The sequence below is a fragment of the Chelon labrosus genome (assembly GCF_963514085.1).
Source record: "Chelon labrosus genome assembly, chromosome: 1".
NCBI lineage: Eukaryota > Metazoa > Chordata > Actinopteri > Mugiliformes > Mugilidae > Chelon > Chelon labrosus.
The window spans coordinates 15,596,103-15,617,161 of record NC_140337.1 but is presented as its reverse complement, the minus strand read 5'-3'; the positions used below and the strand labels follow the sequence as shown (position 1 = coordinate 15,617,161).

The window sequence follows — 21,059 nt, the reverse complement described above, 5'->3', positions numbered from 1 at the left end:
GATGATGACCTCTTCAGATGCGTTATCCTGTTGCCTTACACAGAGGAACCATTGGACACAGTCAGTGGGCTGCAGCCATAAAGAAAAATCACTCCCATGTAAGAAATGAAGGGCTGTTCTGTGATCATCTATTTAGTCCCCAAACAGTTTAGTTGGTCATCTAATTCAGGATGAAATAAAATAATATATGAGATGATTTAAGGAACAGTTCAGTTGTGAAATACACTCTTTTGTTTTCTGGCTGAGAGTTCAATGAAGAGATTTATACCACTGCGCATTAAGAAGGAGCTGCAAACTGGGAGGTCCTTAGCTTAGCATCGACTTAAAACCCTTAATTGCCATTTTCTACATTTGTGTACAGATTAAGCAAATGTTCTGGCCCGGCATAGCCGGAATTAACTCGTAGCAGAATATGGGTAATTGGATAGCCCTACAACCACTAAGAGCAATTTAGTTTCAGCTCCACGGTACTCAGATGACGTGGATGACCATGTTGCCTGGCAGATCTTTGCCAGAGCGTAATGAGTTCCCAACGGAGCGACTCCAGACCAACACAAACATTTTGTGTGCGAGGGAGGTTTCGGGCCGGCTTCCAGACTACAAATGTTCACAGCAAGGTTGAGAAGTGACTTTTAGAGAGAACAATGTCAGCATCTTCTCTTAGTTTTCTGTTTTTATGCTAACTTTAGCTTGGCTAACAACCCTCTAGCTACATACAGGTTCCTCATTTTTTTGTTTGAGATATCTGTAAAACATCAGTACTCAACCCTTTTACAAATACATAAAAAGGTATTTATTAAATATTGTAGCAAAAATAAGCCATACATTCATTCATTCATACAAGTTTCATACTGTACACGTCATAAACCCAGCACACTGCCGGTATCAGTAATAGACAATGTCTGTTAGGTGTGGATGTCTTGCGGACTGCTCCTCGTCAGATGAAGAACCAAACACCTAAAGGAAGTTGAGAGGAGAAGATAAGCATTTACAACTCATACAACCACGTTCAGTTACAGTATATTGTCCAGCTGTGAGTCATTCGTTGCAGACGTCAATAAACTAGAAGGTTTACAATGTGCGTCACTGAAACACCCTTGCTTACGTATGAAGCACGACTTGTTTGCGTCTGCATTGATAAAGGTGGCCATGAAATTGTTTTTGCTCTGATTTGCCGGAACTGTATTGGACCCTTTCATCACACATGGCATCATCACCACCTTTGCTTTTCAAGTTTTCAAGAGTGTACAAGATTGCTTTTTGTAGTACTTTAGAAAAAATATTAACTGGCACATGCAATACATTGTACAACTCTGTTACACATTTAAAATGCAATATTTGTATGTGTTTAAAATATATGTATATATATATATATATATATATATATATATATATATATATATATATGTTATTTGAAGAAGCAATGTGACCATAGCTCTCACCTCTATATTTTCATTTGCTGCCTTGAAGACCACCAAGGCAAACACACGCTCCAGTTCCTGGCAGGTGTCAATAATATCTCCATGACCGGTCCGTTGATTTTTTTTGTCCATTATCACCCTCCTGATGTGCAGCCTGCTCCTCACCAAGGCCATCTCTGGAGGGAACCAGTCTTTGGAGCTCCTCTTCCTCACATTTTCGTTCTTTTGGCCTTCTTCCCTGTGTCTGCGCCTGGACTGGGCTGATGGGAGGCCGTGAGGTTCAGGTGAAATGGTCGATTCCACTGCCATGGCTTTTAACGAACAGAAGTAAAGCCTTCACACGTGAGAGTGGTCTTCCTTTGTATCCGTCTATTTGAAAAGGACTGCTCAGCTTGTCGTAGAGCGACTTAAGTAATGTGTTCCTGCAAGCGAGGTGCTCAGCGATCAAAGTCTTTAGTTTATTGAGGATATTGACGCCGCCAACACTCTGTCTCAAGTTTATAAGACCTCTGTAAGGCCCAGGACCCAATAGAATTCTTAGCGTTATCTTTCCTTCTTCTGTATGGTGCGCTTCTTTTTTCACTGATAGCTATATATGGACATGGTGCACTGAATCATGGTCCTGCAACAGTATGCTTTAACTGTATTACTGACAAAAGCTTGGTCTTACAAAAATGTCAATGTGCTGTTTTAAGTTCAAAGGGATAAGGCATCACTATCATTACAGTACAAGAACCTGAGCTTAACAAAGGCACATTGATGCATAGATGCGACCCAAGTATGCAAAGTATATGCTTCGAGCTGCTGTAACTAGTGCGTCGTGTCTGAACTGTACCGCCCGTATCCTACCTAAATAAACATAAAAGTTGGTCCATAATCCTACAAAAGGCTTTCTGTTTCATTTGAGTTACACTTTCAACTGATCTGCTCACGCGTTATGCTCCGCGCCAGTATCCCGTTTCACCAGAAAACGTGTCAAACTATAAGCAAAGCTTCATGAGCACACTGAAACGCTGTGTCAGAGAGCTCATGCATCATTAGGTAGGTGCCACGCATCATTATGAGACATTAAAACACGAGTTAAACAGAGCGTGAATCCAAAGGGATGTGATGACGGTGCCAGGAAAGATTTTCATCTATCACAGGTAGATTTTTTTTTTCTCTCTCACTTCCTTGAGGCTTTTTCATTTCTTGTGCTGTTCACAAGAAATGGAGGTGAAAACTGCAGCACTGGCGACGAGCTGAGCTCCCTGACGCTCTTCTCCGCACATTTGCCGGACAGCCTGCACTTGGGAGACGGACTCTAGTAAATCAAGTTGAGGGAAATCTGGCAGGGAAATTAAGGAGATGGTACATCTTCAAAGGCCGCCTGAGGAAGAACATTAGATAACGAAATAATCCATCAGAAATCAGAGAATGTGATGAAAGAGGTTTCCAGCTTTATTTAGTTTTCTCAGAGAGCTTAGCCAGGAGCTGCTACGTTGCAGGTATCCTGTGTGAATGTCTGAAGTGAAAATTGTAAACAGGAGTTTTTTTTTTTCTCCACTTTTCTGCTGGAGGGTGTTTTGTTTTGCAGAGGCATGCCAAGACTCTATCGCAACCTTTATGACTCTTACCTTTATCAGTCATTAAGTCCTGACGCAGACATGGGCTTTAATGAGTAAATATTCAACTAAGTGTTCATAATGTTATGGTTCTTTCATGGTGAGCTGCAAAATCCTCCAGCGGATCGATGTGTGAGGGCCGGGGATGGATATGGTCAAAGTTCTCGGATGAAAAAAAACAAAAAGGCACCCTTTTTCCTTGCTTATGAAAGAGGAGCAGAGAAGGAGAGGAAATGGAGGCCACAATGTTTCCTCCTTCGAAATGTGCTAAGTGAAAGCTCACATGGATCCCACTCAAAGTGGATTAGCAAAAATATCTTTAGCTCTTAGGTTTCATTCAGACAGGAGCCGGTCTAGAGAAAAAAAGGTGTCCTTATCTAAACACAGGATGGAATCTTATTAATCAAAGGCAGCAGTGCGAAACATAAGTCTCGGTTTTGGACTAGCGTAGCATGGCAAAAGTCGCTCATTTTTCACAGTTTCCACCCAAACACTCGAAGCTGGCACCACGTTATAGGAAAGCTCAATTATAATATCAGGTTGGATGTTATTACTGTTGATTATGTGCTTTTGAAGACCCGGCTTGCCCCAGAGTTCACTTCCTCTTCTCTTCCCTGGTTGAGAAGAGCTCTTTGAAATCGAACTCGTCTTGGAGGTTAATGAATCACCGGCCTGGTTGCCTGTTTTACTTTCACCCTTGCTCTATGTGACTTACACACACACACACACACACACACACACACTCACGCGCTGCTTTTGAGCCTAACGTTTAGTTCTGGATGCCACTTTGAGTTGGTTTCTTCACAAAGGCCTGTGACCCTATAAACCAGGAGTGTGTGTTTTCTTAACCCCTGTCATGTTCGTTTGAAATGAACTCAAACATTAGTGCATGCATGTAAAAGATCTTACGCTCTCGTTAGGTCCCGTAGAGGATATAGGCTCTATGTAGTTGTGTTTAAAGAGGCTCCCGCAAGACACCCGTGGGTCACAGGTCTAATACAATGCAAGTGCATGGATGAATGTGTCAGGACGGCCGAGCGGTCTAAGGTGCTGCGTTCAGGTGTCCTCTGGATGTGTGGGTTTGAATCCCACTGAGTAGTGGTTAGAGGACCAGTTTTCGGGGCCAAAGTTTGCATCTCCCCTACGTCTATGGCTGATATGACTTGAGCAAGTGCCTAAACCCCAAATCCTGCACGCCGTCCAGGTGGAAACCCACTTCTCTCCTGGGTGTGAACAAATGAATGGGTTAAAAGAGAAAGAATTACCCCAAAATGATCAATAAAGTAAGTTAAAAAACAAAACGAAATATATGAAATTGTTCTCCTTTGTTTCTGTATTTGGCCTCTACCACCTTCCAAGGGAAATCTAGTCTGGAGCTCTCCACCGTGAACTGTGTATAAAGATGGTTGAGCTTTCCACGAGGTCACTCGTAGGATAGGAGGTGTTGAAGCTCAAAGGTTCGCACCGGGCGTCGCCGACTTGCCCATGCACGACTCCGCCTAACTCCCGGCTCATTCAAAAGCTCAGTGTGTGGGTGTAGCCTAAGCAGGAGGCTATCAACCTGTCACTCAAAGCAGCTACGCGTTTAATCATGCGTAAACAGGTGAGCTATATAAAATGCGCACTCGTACAGTTGACGTGAATGGGGTCACGAGCCGCAGAGAGCAAAATAGTTTTGTGTACCATGCTGCAAACATGTTTATTTCCGCTGTAAACTGTGGTATTTTAACAGAGAGGTCTGAGAAGACTGACCCACCGACCCAAGTGCCGTTAACTTACTTGATTGTTTTGTGCAGTTAGCATACAAGCAAGTTTTATAGTATATAAATGTTTTTTTTTGCTGAGGATTCTGTTTGCAAATCAAGGATGGCGCTCAACCTCCTTTTCCTCGGATGTTAGCACAAGTCTGAACTCTGGCTCTCTTGGAAATATCAAGTCCTCTTTCAGTTCCTAATTTTTCTGTCCAGTGGGGGTGTTCAGGATGCTTGACATTGGCACTGAGCAGCCAGCTTGTTTTCTTAGGGAAACGAGTTGATAGATCCCCCTTTCAAGACTCCAGCGAGGGAGAGTGTAGCTGCCATGCACCATTAGCGTGTAGCTCTCTCTCGTTCCAGCGTATCCCACTTCTTTAAGGAGGAGGATGGATGCCGGCTTCGGAATGACAAGGAAACGGCTGTCAGATTTGTCTGGTGTTAAGACACTATAAGTGTGGGAGAAAATAATTTCATGTGAACGGGGGAGGGGGAAAATCTCTTGAGAAAGACACAATCGGAGTGTTCATCTCAGCCGGGGCCTCCATTTAGCCTTGAGCAAGGACATCTGGTCACTCAAGAGTTTTTTTTTTTTAGTACATCTTAGCTGACACACACACACACATCGACAAAATCTTTCTTAAAGTTCGCACGCTTGGCTTATGTTTGCTTTACCCCTGGCTTGTGGTCGTTCAGCATTTTAATTTTCATCGTCGGAGGCGGAGAGGACATGCTTCGCTGCAGCATAGCGGAGATCTTATGTTGTTTTCAGACGTGCAGTGGTAGGCCGTGTTTTGATAAAGGTTTCTCATCAGTTATTTGGTTTCCCATATTAAATGTGCTAAATTCATAATGTGTGTATATAGCTCTGAGAATGTGCTGAGAAACGTGCTAGATTAGATTTCGAGACGCATATTTTATGGCTTTCTCACAAGTATAGGATGAGTCGTCACACTCATTCATCTCATTCCTGATTTGCACTTTGCATGTGGCAATTTGCTCAGAGCCCAGTCTGAAATATATAAATTTATTCACATTCAAAATTTTCCAAATCCTCACATTTGTAACCGACAAAAATGATTATGGTCTTTGTCATCCAAGGAGGCTTTTGTCCACATTGCACCGCCGTGACTTATGCGTTACAGAAGCCACAACAGTCTAAGTGACGGCAACTAAGCAGTGCTGAGTGTAGGGCTTTAGACCAGATTTGATTTGTCTTATTTAAGAGTCATTCTGTGGCTGTTTCCCACAGAAACTAGTTTTGTTGCAGTTGCTTAGCAGCAAAAAAAATCTGCAACCCCTACAATGTGAAGAACCTCAAGAACCCCAAACCCACATTCCCTGCTCTGGTTTGCACTGCCATAGCACATGCCTGGGAGGCAGGCAATTGACCCGGGTCATTACAGGGTGTTTATGACCCACAGAGAGCAGCTGAGGGCCCCCGCTCTGTGAATGTGTGCATCCTGCAGAATGCGGGCCCTGCCGTGCTGCTAATGGGCCCTATCCGAGATGCCCCTCGTGCCCCCCTACCAATCTCCAATGAAGACGTGGGCCACCGCGTCTTGTGATATCAGATCTCATGTGCTGTGAATTTCTCCGGAGCCTGTAACGATAATCGAGGGAGATGTGCGGTCGAGAGAACAAACCTTAAGGAAAAACACACAATGCTCAGTTTTACTTCTTTAAATCCCTCACTGTTGCTCCAGAGTCAGGTGATGAAATTAGGTGGAAACTGTTTGACATGACCAAGAAAAAGCTTGTTGCATACTTCAACAATGAACCAAACCCCTGCTGCAGTTCATTCATTCAGCGGCAGTCCTTGAGCTTTCTGTGACCTGTTTGTGGCACATTTTTTACAACTTTGTGTGTTTTTTAAAAAAGGTTCGGGAATTGTCAGTTACAAATGGTTGGAATTGTTCACATTTTTGCTGCTCACATTCCCACGTTGGGAACGTTGAGAGGTGGCATGTTTCACACTGTGTTAGATCTGGCAAGCATTCCCTTCTAAGCACACTGAGGCCCTTCAATATAGAAATGTTAAAATATTAAATTGCAAACAGGTTGTTTATGAAAAATCTGACTCAAGTAAAAATGTAGTTGAAGTATTGGAAGCAAACTGTATTAAAATAAAAGTACTGCTCTGATCCCTCTGATGGATATACTGATCAGGCATAACATTATGACCACCTTCCTAATATTGTGTAGGTCTCCCTTGTGCCTCCAAAACAGTTGTGTCTCATCAGAGAATGGACATGAGCCTTCTGAGGGTGTCCTGTGGTGTCTGGGAACAGAGTGTTGTTAGTGGGGGGCCTTTGGGTCCTATGTGTTGAGGGGAGGGGCCTCTGTGGATCATCCCACAGATACTTGATCAGTTTGGGATCTAGTGAATTTGGAGGCCAGGTCAACACCTTGTTCTGCTCTTCATGTTTTTTTTTAGTTGTTCCTAAACCGTTTTTTGTGTGTCTGTGTCAGGCTGCATCCTGCTGGGGATGGCTGCTGCCATCAAGGAGTGTCATTGCTATGGGGTGGGGGTGCCTGGTCTGGTCTAGGTGGGTGGTACATGTCTAAATAACATCCACATGAATGAATGTCAGGTCCAAAAGTTTCCCAGCAGAACACTGTACTGTCACAAGATGGTTGATGTTATTTCTCCTGTCAGTGGTTTTAATGTTGTGGCTGATCGGTGTGTATTGTTATACATGACCTCATGAGATTCTTCATTTTGCTAGTTTAAACTACTTTGCACACAGTTTTAGATACAGATAAATGTGAGGAGTAATGGCATGATTAACAGGAGAGGAAAGAACAAATAATGAACAAATTCAGTGATGGAGCTTTTTCCCTAAGAAAGAAAAACAAGTAGAGATTGGAAACCTTCACCTTTTTATATTATCCATTTGGCAAAATCTTTATTATTAAAACTTAAAACCAACTGTGTCTTTGTTGTTCAGGTTGCCGTGGGGTCCAACGACGGAGAAGCTGTGTTCATCAGGGAGTTCACTCTGATTCGTCGAGACCACCTTCCCGAAGAGCCCCTCCACGACGGCAGCCCGAAACCAGACGACTCGGTAAGTTCTCGATCCCGAAAAAAACACTCTCCACTTACTGTATTAGCTTAATTCTACCCGACTGCTCCTTAAACATGAACTCCAAATCTCACATTTTCCTTCCTTTATAACTCGAACAAAGAAATAAACGGAGATGTCAGATGAAACTAAATCAACTAATAAATCTATCAGAGCGTGTTTAGATAACACGCCGCACCATAGGAGTGAAAAATCCTCCATATTACACCTCAGTAATGAGCGCGAGTGAATGATGATTGTGGGACGTCGGGGAGGGAGGGAGGGAGGGAGGAGGGGGAGGTGTAATCTGACTGCGGGCTGACCCAGCTTGATGTGAAACAGGGCAGCACATGCAAACACACACACTTGACACCCGTTGCATGTGCGAGGGTGGGGTGCCTTTCTTGCATCACATTACTCCCACTCTGTCATCACCTTTGATGAGACATGAGTCCTGCCCGTAGCGCTTCTCTGGAGCCAGCCTCTCACCCAGATGTTTTATCTAACTGGAGGAGGAAGGAGGGAGGGTTTGAGCTGCTGCTGTCCCACACAGCGACATGGAGCTCTTCTATCTCATCATTCCTTTGTGACGGGGCACGAGCACAATTTTAGAGGAATCTGTTAAAACTGATCAAAGGTATTTGAACAGTGTTACGCTATCACAAGCAGTAACTCTATCTTGAGGTGAATTCTAGTGTTGCACTTTTCTATCCGCAGTGAGGATATTATGTAACTGACCTGACTTTACTCACATTCTTCTGCTTTATGTGCATTTACCCGCACATACGACCTGTTCAGAAAGGTGAAAGTCCTTCTAAACACGTCTTGCCCAAGCTTCCACGCTCCAGCAAATGACTTTTTGACCTCGGCTTATTGAATATTCAGAAAGCTTTCAGCGCGTGTTGAACACTAATCAAACGCAGCGGTGTTTTCTTTTGAAACAAAAAATCTGCTTGAACCCGACGCTGCACTTTGAAGCAGGATCGCGGGGGCTTATGTGACAACTCGCATGCGCCGGATAGACTTACGGATCGGAGCCGGGCAGAGCGAGCGTCTGCAGTATCCGCGCTAACGTCGCCCTGCCCCGGTGTCTTTAAATCATTTCTATTTCCTCAGTATTTCTGGTCCGTCTTTTGCTTTTTACGTGCGCGTCCGTGTCCCAAAGCCAGCCTTAATGGAAAAACCATTTCAAAACTCTATTAAGAGTCAAGAATTTAAATGCTGTGGTTCATGCGCGCCGCACTGTAGTTAGAAACCACAAACAAATCTTTACAGCTGTTGGATTTCAAATTGTAACCAAGCTGCAGCGTGATTTATGATGCACCGACCTCAAGTGAATTTTTGAATTTGCATTAGCTAGTTTTTGAGCGATTGTCAAACCCAACATCATGCGAAGGGTATTTATATATCCACTCCGACATACTGTATTCAAGCCATCCAAGCCTCAGTTACTCTTCATGGGATTTGTTAAAATGACTTTGGTTGCATTTTATTTGCCGTCATCAGACAGGTGCTTTTTTTGATATAAAACTCTAGATTTGCCTTTCCTGTGAATTAAAAGGATGAGTCAACTATCTCTTGCTGGGATAAGCATCAGAGAAAGTTACAGTATGACAAAACAGGTAAGACGAAGATGTCATTTTACGGGATATTCAGGCTCCAGTGTATAATTCCACACTGACTTCTTCTTAATCTGAATGGTGTTACTGATGCTAACATGTCTTAAGATGACGAGCGCACAGACACCCAGGAGCCGCACTTGTGATTCCTTTCAGCACTCGCCTGGTTTCAGTCTCACTGTGCCTGTGGCGCTGTTCAACGTTGGATCTAGGTTCAATATTAAGCTTGATTCAAAGCCAAGATAAACGCAGCTTAATTAGCGAGCAAACCCAGGAGGCGGATCTCCGAATCCAGAGTGTATTCGCTTTCTCTTGTTTCATGACTATATGCCAGGGTCGGTTGGTGGGCAGTAAGACTGACCTCCCCAGCACCCTTTATCCTATCCCCCAAGAGGGCCACAGATGAATTGTTCTCTCCGATGGAAAGTGTTTTTCCTGGCAGCCTCGACGCAAGTCGCTTCGAAGGAATAGAGCTGTCTTACACAACTAAGCTCTAACATACCTTTGTAAATTAACCCATATTCATTATGTGATGGCATGCATGCGCTGTAAAGCTTCAGTAATGTCAGCGTTCATAAACACATATTAAGTAAGTGTACCGGGTTGAGAGGTCCCTGATTCAAAGTGTGTGGGGGGTCTGATAGCTGAAATGCTGGCTGCTAAGTCTGAGAAAGTTTCTTTTTCTGTGTTACAAGACTGAATGAGACAGGCTGTGAGGATAAACACAAAAGCTGCTCATAAATCTCGCTCCCACTCATTGTTTGACCATGAATTATTTTTTTTTTCCCCCCTAGGATGTTAGTTTGATCTGCCGCACTTTTGAGAACTGTATTTTACTGAAATACTGTCAAGATATGTTTTAAAATGATGGCTTTTGATTTTATTGACTTGTGTGTTTTATTGACAAATCGGTTTATTTGCAGTGAGGGATCGAATCTAGATCTTTGAAAATTCCTGTTCAAAAGCCGATACACGTGACAGCTGCTCCTCAGCCTTGATGACTGACGGTGAATGAAAGACAAAGAAGGACAGAGAACAAGTGTTGTTAATGCTGTGAGAGTTGGGCTAGAACAGAAAGAAATAGCCTCTGGGAAAAAAAAAAAAAAAAAAGATGACAAAGGAGGTGGAATGAGGGACACAACACGCGGCGACAAGTGTTTAGACGGCTAATATGATCCTCCTGTCAACAGGCAGCTTTGAAGTGGGTTACTGATGGCTGATGACAATACAATGTTCTGCTGGGAAACGTTTGGACCTGGCGTTCATGTGGATGTTACTTAGACATGTACCACCCACCTAGACCAGACCAGACACCCCTACAAAATAGCAATGACACTCCCATCCCCAGCAGGATGCAGACTGACATAGACACACACACAAACGGCCTGGTATCCAAATTCACTAGATATCAAACTGATCAAGTATCTGCGGGATGATCCCCTCAACCCATAGGACCCAAAGACCCCCACTAACAGTGTTGTGTTGCCAGACACCACAGGACACCCTCAGAAGGCCCATGTCCATTCTCTGATGAGTCACAACTGTTTTGGAGGCACAAGGGAGACCTACACAATATTAGGAAGGTGGTCATAATGTTATGGCTGATCGGTGTAAATCAGTTTTAAAAGCTTTACTCGAGTACTTGGGTTAGATCTCATGACTAGATTTTCTAAAAAGATTTAAGATCTGAAAGTATGCCGTATCGGTTTTAACACTTGAATCACCTGTACCTTTGTTCTGTAACTGTATGTTGTTTCACCTGTACTTTGACAGACCTGAAAAGGGTCTTTTAGTTCATTTGTCCTGTTTTTAATCTGGGGCTGGATGTACTGATTGCTGCTCTGGGTCACATTTTGTTTTAAACACACCAAGAACGACCAGGATATTACGGGTTGTGACAGTTAAGTGGTTGGAAATGACAGTCATTAGAGCCCCACTTTGTAGATTTGACTCCGGGCCTGGCGCGAGCGAGGACACTTCCGCTTCGCCTGTCTTCACATGTTTCATGGTGTGGTGTTTCAGTTCTCCTGCTAAGTTGTTGTTATATTTTCACACCTTTCCTCTCCCTCATCTTTCTGTTATACGTTGGATGTTTTGTTAGATGTTCCCTCCTCTCTGCCCTCTCTTCATCCCATGCCAAGCAGTTCAGGCTTTAATGTCTTTATATGCTCAATTGCACCTTGAGCAGCAACCGTCAGTGCTATGTTTTTTTTTTTTTTATTGAGAAGCATCAGGGTGAACAAGAACTGAGGCGGTTACGCCTTTTGGCTGGTTGTCATGGTAGTAGGGCCAAGGGGCCCGGTTTGAGTGGCAAGCAAAGAGGGGCGCACTCGGTGGCCATGGCAGCAGTAACTCACGAAGACCGAAGCCCGTTGCTGAGCTGCGTGCTGGCTTGGCAGCTGTGTTTTGCATGTTGAGCCAGGTGGAAAGGGCGACAGTCTTGCGCAATTAAACACTTCATTTGTCTTCATTAAAAGGATGGACATGTTGGTTTTGGCAGACAGAGAGGATGTTTAGACTCAAACCTTTTTTTTCCACTATATGCTATTCGCCTGCTTCTATATGTATGCACGCCATGTTCAAAGGTATTTCTTCTTAGATTTAGCCAATACTTTTTAATACCACTTGCATACTGTAAGGATGCACATAGACAGTCATGTGCACGGTGCATGGACTGTTGACAAGCGAAGAATGATTATGATTATTAGGAATAGTTTTTGCTAATGAAAATGTACTCAACACATTTATTAGGCGTCAAGAATAAACACAAAATATGCTGGTGAGAAACAATGAACATATTGCTGTTTGTTTTTGGGGCATACTTTTAAAGTTTGACTTTTTTGGAAGCACACTTATTTGCTATCTTTCTGAGAGCTGGATAAGAAGAGCTTATGGTTCACTTAGCTCAACATAAAGACTGGAAACCAGAGAAAGTACCTAACTTCAAAAATACAGCTGAATAAGTGTATTAAGTGATTTAAGAGTGGTTATGGGTCAGACTCCAGTAACCTCCTGGAGTCTCTCTTGTGGCAATGGGCCCAGGCTTCTTTGTTTTCTGTCTCTGCGCTAAGCTAAGCTAAGCTAACCTAACCTAAGCTAACATGCCTGCATTTTTTTGTTCAAAAGCAAATTCCATCAACTTTCCCTTCACCTTTGGTGAACTGGTTGTTTACACTGAAACAAAATGTATAGATATTCTTAGAGTTTTCCTTTATTATTGATTTTATTCCAATCAATAAAAGATGCAGGGCCACTAGATACGTGTATGTAAAGATATGAAACACCGTGTCCCATCACTGCGTTGTGAAATCATATTTTCCGAGTATTTATTCATTATTAGACTTGTTTTCTTTAGAGAGATCAGCCTCCCTGGATCAGTCCGTGTTGCATGCGATTGACTGAGCTGTTTATTAGAAACACTGCCTCTTTGTATCCATGCTGGAGCTGGATTGGAAAACCTTGAGTAAACGGTGAGTTATAGCTACGTTTGTGACTCCAGTTAGCCATAAATGCAAATGTTTGTTTTTGCAGAGCCAGCTGTATGGGAGATCAACTGACTTTGTTGAACAGACGAAACCCTCTCTTTGCAGTGGAGATTTTGTCCAGCTTTTTTTTTTTTTTTTTTTTACAACAAGAGAAAGAAAGTACTGAAAAGGAAAGCAGCGAACGAGGAGACATTAGCCTTCCTGGGTTGTACGCTTTGGCTAGCTGACTGGTGTTTGGCACATCTGTGTGCTGTTTGGAGGTTCGGTCCCAGCGCTCTTGAAGAAAGTGCTGAGCGCTGGTGAATGTGGTGTAAAGCCACGTGGCTTTGGACTGGGGATCATTCTCTCACCCCTGTGTTTGTTCCATCAGCATATGTGTTCAGTAAATCCTTGGCCCGCACCGTGCCGCAGCGAATATCTCAACCTGCTTGATGTGGTCCCACATCAGTGCGCTGTGGGTACTGGAGTGGTGCTGCTGAGGTAATACCACCAGGGACAAGACCTCACCACAACACCCACATAGCAAATGTGGCTGTGTGTAAATGCATTCAACCAGCAGTGTGTCTATTGCTGGCTACTGCTCCATGCACACTCCCATTCGTAGAGGCTCTTGCTCAGCGTACCCTCATGTAATCCCATAGCTGTTTGTGTTTGCACGCTGACATGTGCACATGCTGCACTGTTACACAGGAATCCACGTGTTTGTGATTCATGTGCCTTTAGCATTCAACACTATCACATGCCACCTCGCGCAGAACTGTCTTTGATTAATGGGAAAATACTCCCCCATCACCCCCGCAGTCTTCTCTCCTCACCCCTCTGCAGTGTCTGCTCCTCCATGACGTGTGAAGGCACGCACACATTTTCTGGTGCAAGTGATTGATTTCTAATTGTTTACATTTCAGGTTGCCCTCCTCGTTGCAGATGTTCGTGTTCGTCTTCGGGTTTGGCATGCATTTACACAGGCATGCACAGACACAAACAGACACACAGGGTCGTGTTGATGCCAGGAAGTTTCATCCAGGAATGTTTTGGATGTCTCAGCTCTCGGTTTTGGCGCAGAGCACGCTAATTGCCTCCAAGTGGCAGTGATTGTTACAATTAGGCCTTTATTTTCTGGTGCTCGATGGGTGTTTTGGCACGTAGACGGGAATTGAATAACAGCAAAATTAGCCACAGTTTTCAAAACACTGATATCACAGCCAAATAAGAACACCTCAGTCTAACAAGTTCTTCTTACTCTTTGGCTTTAGTGCCATTTAAAAAAAAAAAAAATAAAGTTTACTTTAAAACAAAACAGTCTCTTGGACAAGTTGTTTTTCACCTTGTGGTACTTGACTTGAAATAAACCAACTGCGGGGAGGTAGTAACAACTTTAATAACTTAAGTGGAAGTCCAACGTAAGCTTCTGTAGGAGCTCTTCATAGTGCTCACTTGGCTCAGGCAGCCACAGTATGTAGCCAGCCTCCAGTGTAAGCAACAGCGTTAACCTGAGTTACAGCAGTAATTACCTGCCGCTGAATGATCCCTGCCGCACATGCGGAGCAGAGTTTAGGTTAAGAAGTGAACGCGCTGCAGAACCAAAGCATGTCCCTTCTTTCTTAAACGCGGGCTCGTATTTCTCTGTACGGTGGTGGGCGGACATGTACACTACAGTAGCAGAACAAACACATCTTCCACTTTTTCTATCTGGAAAGCCATGTCCAGTTTTGGTCCTGGAAGGATTCGGTTGTTGGATCCAGTGCAGATGGGTGATTTATTGGGAAAGAGCCGCTGCGATTTAAACTACTTTGATTGTGTTGTATTATGTAACACAGTGTTAAAAGAAGAGTGTACTGAATAGGTTTGGATTGTGCAGAGTAACTCTTGGATGAGAACCGCCAGCTGCGATGTTGTGAATGTTCAAATAAATCCCCCATTCAGTGTGTTTCCTAGTTCAATTTACGAGAAAGTATGAGTAAAATGAGACAAGCCAAACCTAAGATAACAACATTAGACAACGTAGCAACTCACTTCCTGGCGTATTACTCTGTTGCCCAAACTCTTGCTCTATAACATTGCATGCAGCACTGTTGGACGTCAGATTTAGATAATAATACATTTATTGCAGTTCACCAGGAAATAATACTTTGTGTCTTGCTGCTTTTTTCATCATGTCTTCACATTGGAGGCATCCCTGGTCAGACACAATATATTTTCAGATCATTCGTATGTACAGCCATGATGAAATGTCTTCAGGTTTGGCACAAATATTCACTTGGACTGGACAAATTTCATCTTTTTAGTCTTAATACATTAACTTAACACATTATATGCATTACAGCCCATATTGCAACACCTCAACCTCCATTATTAGTCGTTTCATAAAAAATTTGTTTGCATTTCAACATCCATCTGTGTAGGCTTTTGTATCCACTGCATCCTTCAGCTCATGAATAAGTTGCTTTGAATAACAGCAAAGCGCAAGTTTCCAAAATGTAATTTATTTTCTGCAGTGCATAAAGCGTGCATCAGCATCAGTGTCAAGTTTAGGTTTCTCGTTGGCTGATTCTCCACTCAGCGTCTCTGGTTGCACGGGGCTTAGAGTAAATTGAAAGAAGGTTTTGGCCTAAACATGGTGGTCTCCCTCTGGTGCATGATGTGAACTAATCTCCGCAAACTTCTGTAAGTACTCTGAGCAAAATCAGGACCTCGGAGTGCGTGTGTGGAGACCTATGGCTGGCGCGTCCGCAGAGCTCGCACTCTCCTGCACACGCTCACAGAGAGTTTTCACTCTCAAGGAGCCCAGGGAGAGAATGTAATCTGTTCACAAACCACAAAATTGAAAAATGACCCTGACGCTCTTCCAAGTTGAAAAGTGAACAATGCTTGCAACACAAGACGGGCACACTTAGATTAGATCTTTATACAACACAGAGGTAAGCCTTTCACTTCAGATAGGCATAATTTAAGGAACTCTTTAGGTTGTGTTCATTTGAGTCCCCCAAACACTCTTTCTGTAGGACATAAAGCAGTGGAAACTGCCGTTGTGTATTGTTGGAGAATTTTAGTTCCATATAAAGTAGTGCTTAAAGGGGAACTACCGTTTTTCACAACCTGGACCTTATTTCTGGCATAAAATACGATCGTTTTACACATCCATATAACTTTGGTGTCATTTAGTGTCACAACAGGTAAGTCCGGACTCAACAGGGAATAGCACTAGCGTATCATAACAAAATATTAGTGAAATGAACGAGTTTCGTGGCAGATAATGCGTTATTTAGAGGCTGCGTTTCGGTGCCCCAGTCACTCCCACTATATGGATTGTAAAAAAACGGTAGTTCCCCTTTAAATAAGTTTGTGTAATGTTTTAATATATAAGACCTCACTGAAGTAGATTTTTGAAGTTAATACTATTTGGGTCATTTTATGCTTTTATTAGATAGCAGAAGAAATGATGTAGATGTAGTAGACAAACATGCAACAAAGGTCTCCTTACTAAAACATTAGTCTATTATATGCATGGCCAATAGAGCAACATTAAACTGAAGAAAGAAGAGTACAGCCTTAAGGCAGAAGAAGATGAGTTGCAGATCTCGTATAACATTTTTCTGGGATTGTGTCGAAATTGCAGAAATGATCATTTGCCATTTCTGTTTTGGGGAGAAGAGAAAATGGACAACATCAGCCTTTGTGCGGTCACCCACCACCTCAGTCTGGAGGGCTCACCACCCAAAGGGTTCAGTGAGGACATGGTGGTAATACTTGGTGTGGATGGTGAAAGAGTGGGCCACCGAACTCAAACGTGGCAGAGAAATCAAAGAAGATAACCACCATCTTGGAAGGCCAGTCACCATCGCCACACAGGAAACTGCTGACGAGATCCATGACATGATCTTGACAGACTGTAGAACAACTCCTTCAAAAAAGCGAGCCGTATGCTCGACGTATGGTCAATGTCAAATGTGTAAATGTAGAGGGGGGGCGATGTTAGAAAAATAAATGTGATTTAGGAGATTTAGGAGATTCTTCTATGTTAGTTGGCCACAAGCTTGTCAGTCAGTCATAAAAAACCTTCTCTTATGTCACTGTTGTAGTGAACGACTCTGATACGACTAGATAGGTTTTCATGTATACCTTCATTGTGTAGTTTATTGTATTCTTTCTCATTCATTTCTGGGATCAGAGCTAAAGAAATGATGGAAACCTTGCCGAAGTGGTCAATGTATTTTTCTTGTATACGATTACTCCCTTTTTAACTCGTGTTTGTGTACTTTTCTAGCTGCGGTTTTGCGGACAAAGACCTCCGCCAAACCAATTAAAAGTTTCCAAAGAGAGCTGGTTTTAAGACAAACGGCACGATGACGCGTAGCCCAAATTATATCCTGCGGCATGCAATGCCCGTGACGTATTTGAAGGATATTCAGTGTCTCCTAATCAGTGTTTATTATAAATATTTCCTTCCTCGGAAATCAGATTCAGCATGCAAGACGTCTCACAGGCTTGTCGAGCTCATGGTTTGAGAAAACACGGGCTTGTAGTTTTTCTCCTGATCTTGCATGTTGTCCTTTTAAGTTCAATGTGCCTTAGTTGGTCTTGCTTCTGAGTTACGATGAGAATCGGATTTCTATTCACCCAGCAGCATCGTTAATTAATTACAGCAACGCTTCCCAGAACATAGCCACTGAATTAGGGAGATTTTAATATGCGTACCACAACAAAAGTACTCAAAGCCCATCTGCTGTGCCAAGTTCAGTATTTTGCTGTTGTTTTCTTCTCCTGTCTGGTAAAACTCGAGGTATAGGCTTAAACAACAGAGTGAATTGGAGATTTGTTCAAAAGTTGAAAGGGATACAGTTGTTGTACAAAAACTATTCATATATCTGGTGCTGAAGGCGACGTGCATCCTCCCACAACAGGCGTACAGACTTCCTGGATTCCTTATCCCCAAGGTTCTTTATCTGAAGCCCAAACTAAATCACAATGAAAGATGACCCCGCAAAGTATTGAAGCCTCCAGATTTATGAGCCCCATAGTGAGCGATGAAGGTCCCATGCTGAAAGCATTGTCCGGGGGCCTCGGGCTGGGAGCCAGGGTGTTAGTGGACTAAAGACAAACTTTTGGTTACTTTGTCCCCTGACGAAAGGTCTACGTTGTCTTGTTCTGTCTGTGATTTATAATATTAATCTTCACTTCATCACTTTGGAGCCAAATGTGAATATCTGGAGTAACAATATAAAGCCATCAATCATTTGATGAAATCATTAATACTCTACAGAAAGCTAAACAACAGCTCATCTCCACTCAGCAACACGTGAAAATATGTTGGAACTAAATTCTCCAACAACTGGAGAAGCATCTTTTTTTCAGCTCATTCCCGTTGACCTCCACATCATTCAGTTTTAGTTCCTTGAAGTTAAGCATGTGCTTCGTGCTGTTAGATATGTGGCGCCTTGGTTTTACAGGTTGAACCGCACGCAAATGAGCGGCATTTCTCTCAATCAGCTTCCCTGAATGACCTCACTGAGATAATGATAGGGGATGAAGCACAGTCGGTGAGCTTCTCTTCCACTCCATCTCTCACTGCGAAGCCCCGGTTGATGGAGTGACGGGAAGCTGAGGTGGAGGGGGTAACAGGGATGAGGGTTTTTAAGGCCTGGCGCTGCTTTTAACCCTCAATTGCATGGCGGCACGCGGCAAAAGACACCAATTAGAGGGAGGCGCGGAGTGAAGCCCGGCTAGATGAGCTCAGCCTGTGGCTCCTGTCTGACACAAACACAGCACAGCACTCGAAACACTCGTTCCCTCCCTCCCCCCTCGGATTGTGTATTTTGTGCGTGTCCCTACTGTACAAGAATTCGATGACGATAGCGAAGGGAGGGAAAAGTGTTTGTGTTTATAGTGGCTGCTAATGATTTAGAGTGTGTACATACGCGTGTGATGTAGGGGCTTGTTTGCTCTGTCTGGTGGCGAGGGTGAAGATTTATTTTAGCACCCTCTCATTTTGCGTCTGATGCCAGAAGCTAAGGGTTTATGTAAACCTCTGCCACAGTCGAGCGGGCTTGGACCACCCCAAACCCGCAGACATGTCTCGTCAGCGTGTGTCATGCATCAACCGTGGACTTTTTATGTGTTGTGTGTCCGCAGAGAATTGTTGTAGAAACCCCAAATCCTATTCTGTTTTCATTTGACTTTCCCCTTCTTTCCTCTGACTTCTCTACGGCCAGAGTCAAAACGCCCAACTGAATAAACGCAGTTATGAGAAAGTGAAAGGACACTCCACAAGCTTTAGTTGAGGTTTAGCGACAAGCTTGAAAGGGACTTGTAGTTTAGTCTCTCAGACACAAGATGCTGCTCTTGAGCCACGAAGGCCGCAACAGAAACTGGCTCAGGTGTTGATAAGTCAGTGAAGAATTTTGTGGCACAAAACCAATATTGAAGCAAGAAGAAATAACTCAATATCATTTCTTGTTTGTCTATGACTGACTGCAATGCAAAAGGATCTGTGGAAACAGTGTCATTAGAATTTGTACACAGATTTTAACCACAATGTGCAGCGCTGAACTTGAATAAAATTTAATTTTAATAAATAAATTGTTGCAAGGTCACCAATCCTACATGATATCAATTAGGTGTAATATATTTTCATCATTTATTTATTTATTTTTTGCACTTGGTAACCAACAGAATGATTCCACTTGTTAAAACATTACATGATGCCACAACCTTAAGTGTTTAAAATTTAGGCGGGAATATGAGCTCTAATTAGGGAACATAAGATTTTAAACTCGAGTGATGTGTTCATATGCTAATTTTGTTTATTGTTTGCTTATACTATTTTATTTTACTAGATTTTTACTTATATTTTATTTTATTTTATCTTTCTTTTTACTTGTGGTTCTCGAGAGTGTTTTTTTATGTTCAACTAAGCTACTGTGACCAAACAATTTCCCCCGTGGATGAATAAAGTTTGTCTAAGTCGAAGTCTGGTAAGGTTTGACAGACAAAGTAAAAAAAAAGGCACATATTGTTCATTCATTCATCCATTCATCTTCTGTAACCACTTGTTCCTGTTGAGGGTCGCAGGGTCTGCTGGAGCCTATCCCAGCTGTCATCGGGCTAGAGGCTGGGGTACACCCTGGACAGGTCGCCAGTCTATCGCAGGGCTAACCCAACCATTCACACTCACATTCACACCTACGGCCAATTTCACCAATCAACCTAACGAGCATGTCTTTGGACGGTAGGAGGAAGCCGGAGTACCCGGAGAGAACCCACGCAGACACAGGGAGAACATGCAAACTCCACACAGAAATGCCCAGTCGGCCCAGGGGTTCGAACCCGGGACTTTCTCGCTGTGAGGCATCAGTGCTAACCACCTCACCCTCCTTGGGGATGCAAACGAGAAATGTAATTTACCCCATGGCCTCCTCCCAGTTAACCATGCCTAGTAAAGGGAGGCACCAAGGCCCTCATCAGACGCCCAAAACGCTTCAACTGCTCCATTTTGATGTGAAGGAGCAAAGTCTCATTGTCATATTTCTAAGTCTGAGCCCAGCCACCCAGCAGAGAGAACTCATTTTGGCTGCTTGTATCTTCAATCCCCTTCTTTAGGCCACTAGTTAAAGTTCATGATGATTGCTGTAATCTGAAACCTAAGCCGACTGGTGAATAGAAAGCTTTGCCTTATGTCTCAACTTCCCCTTCACCACAATGGTGAATAATTTCTGCTGATGCCGCACCAGTCTACTCCATTTCCCTAATGAACTAACAATCCAGATTCCTAAATTCCTTTACTTGGGTCACATCCCTTTATATAATGTCTATTAATTCCATCTGTATAAGAGAGATAATTTAACCCTTGGAAAATAGTTTGCAGTTTTCACCAACATGGTCGACCTCTCCTCTCCTGCTATTCACATTTAGCGCTTGAGCTGCTGCCGATACAACGGTGCAAACACTTCTCTGGTTGGAAGTTCACTACAGTAGCGTATTTGGACAGCTGTGAGCCCAAAAGCTCTTGGGAAAACAGGGTAAAGGGGTTTTTATGTGGGAGCGGGATGGAACGGGGGTGAACTGATCAGACTGCAGCTCCTTTCCTGTGCGGTTTACTCTTGAGTCATGCGTCCAAA

General features: G+C 43.2%; 1 protein-coding gene across 1 annotated transcript in view; it reads left to right on the top strand.

Annotated features, from left to right (window-relative positions):
* Positions 1-21,059, top strand: part of LOC311493352 (ADAMTS-like protein 1) — a 93,567-nt gene that overhangs the window by 27,554 nt on the left and 44,954 nt on the right. The window contains exon 2 of the mRNA XM_084551973.1: positions 7,728-7,844. Coding sequence (XP_084408099.1) covers positions 7,728-7,844 — 117 coding nt within the window. The remainder of the gene's footprint in view (positions 1-7,727; positions 7,845-21,059) is intronic.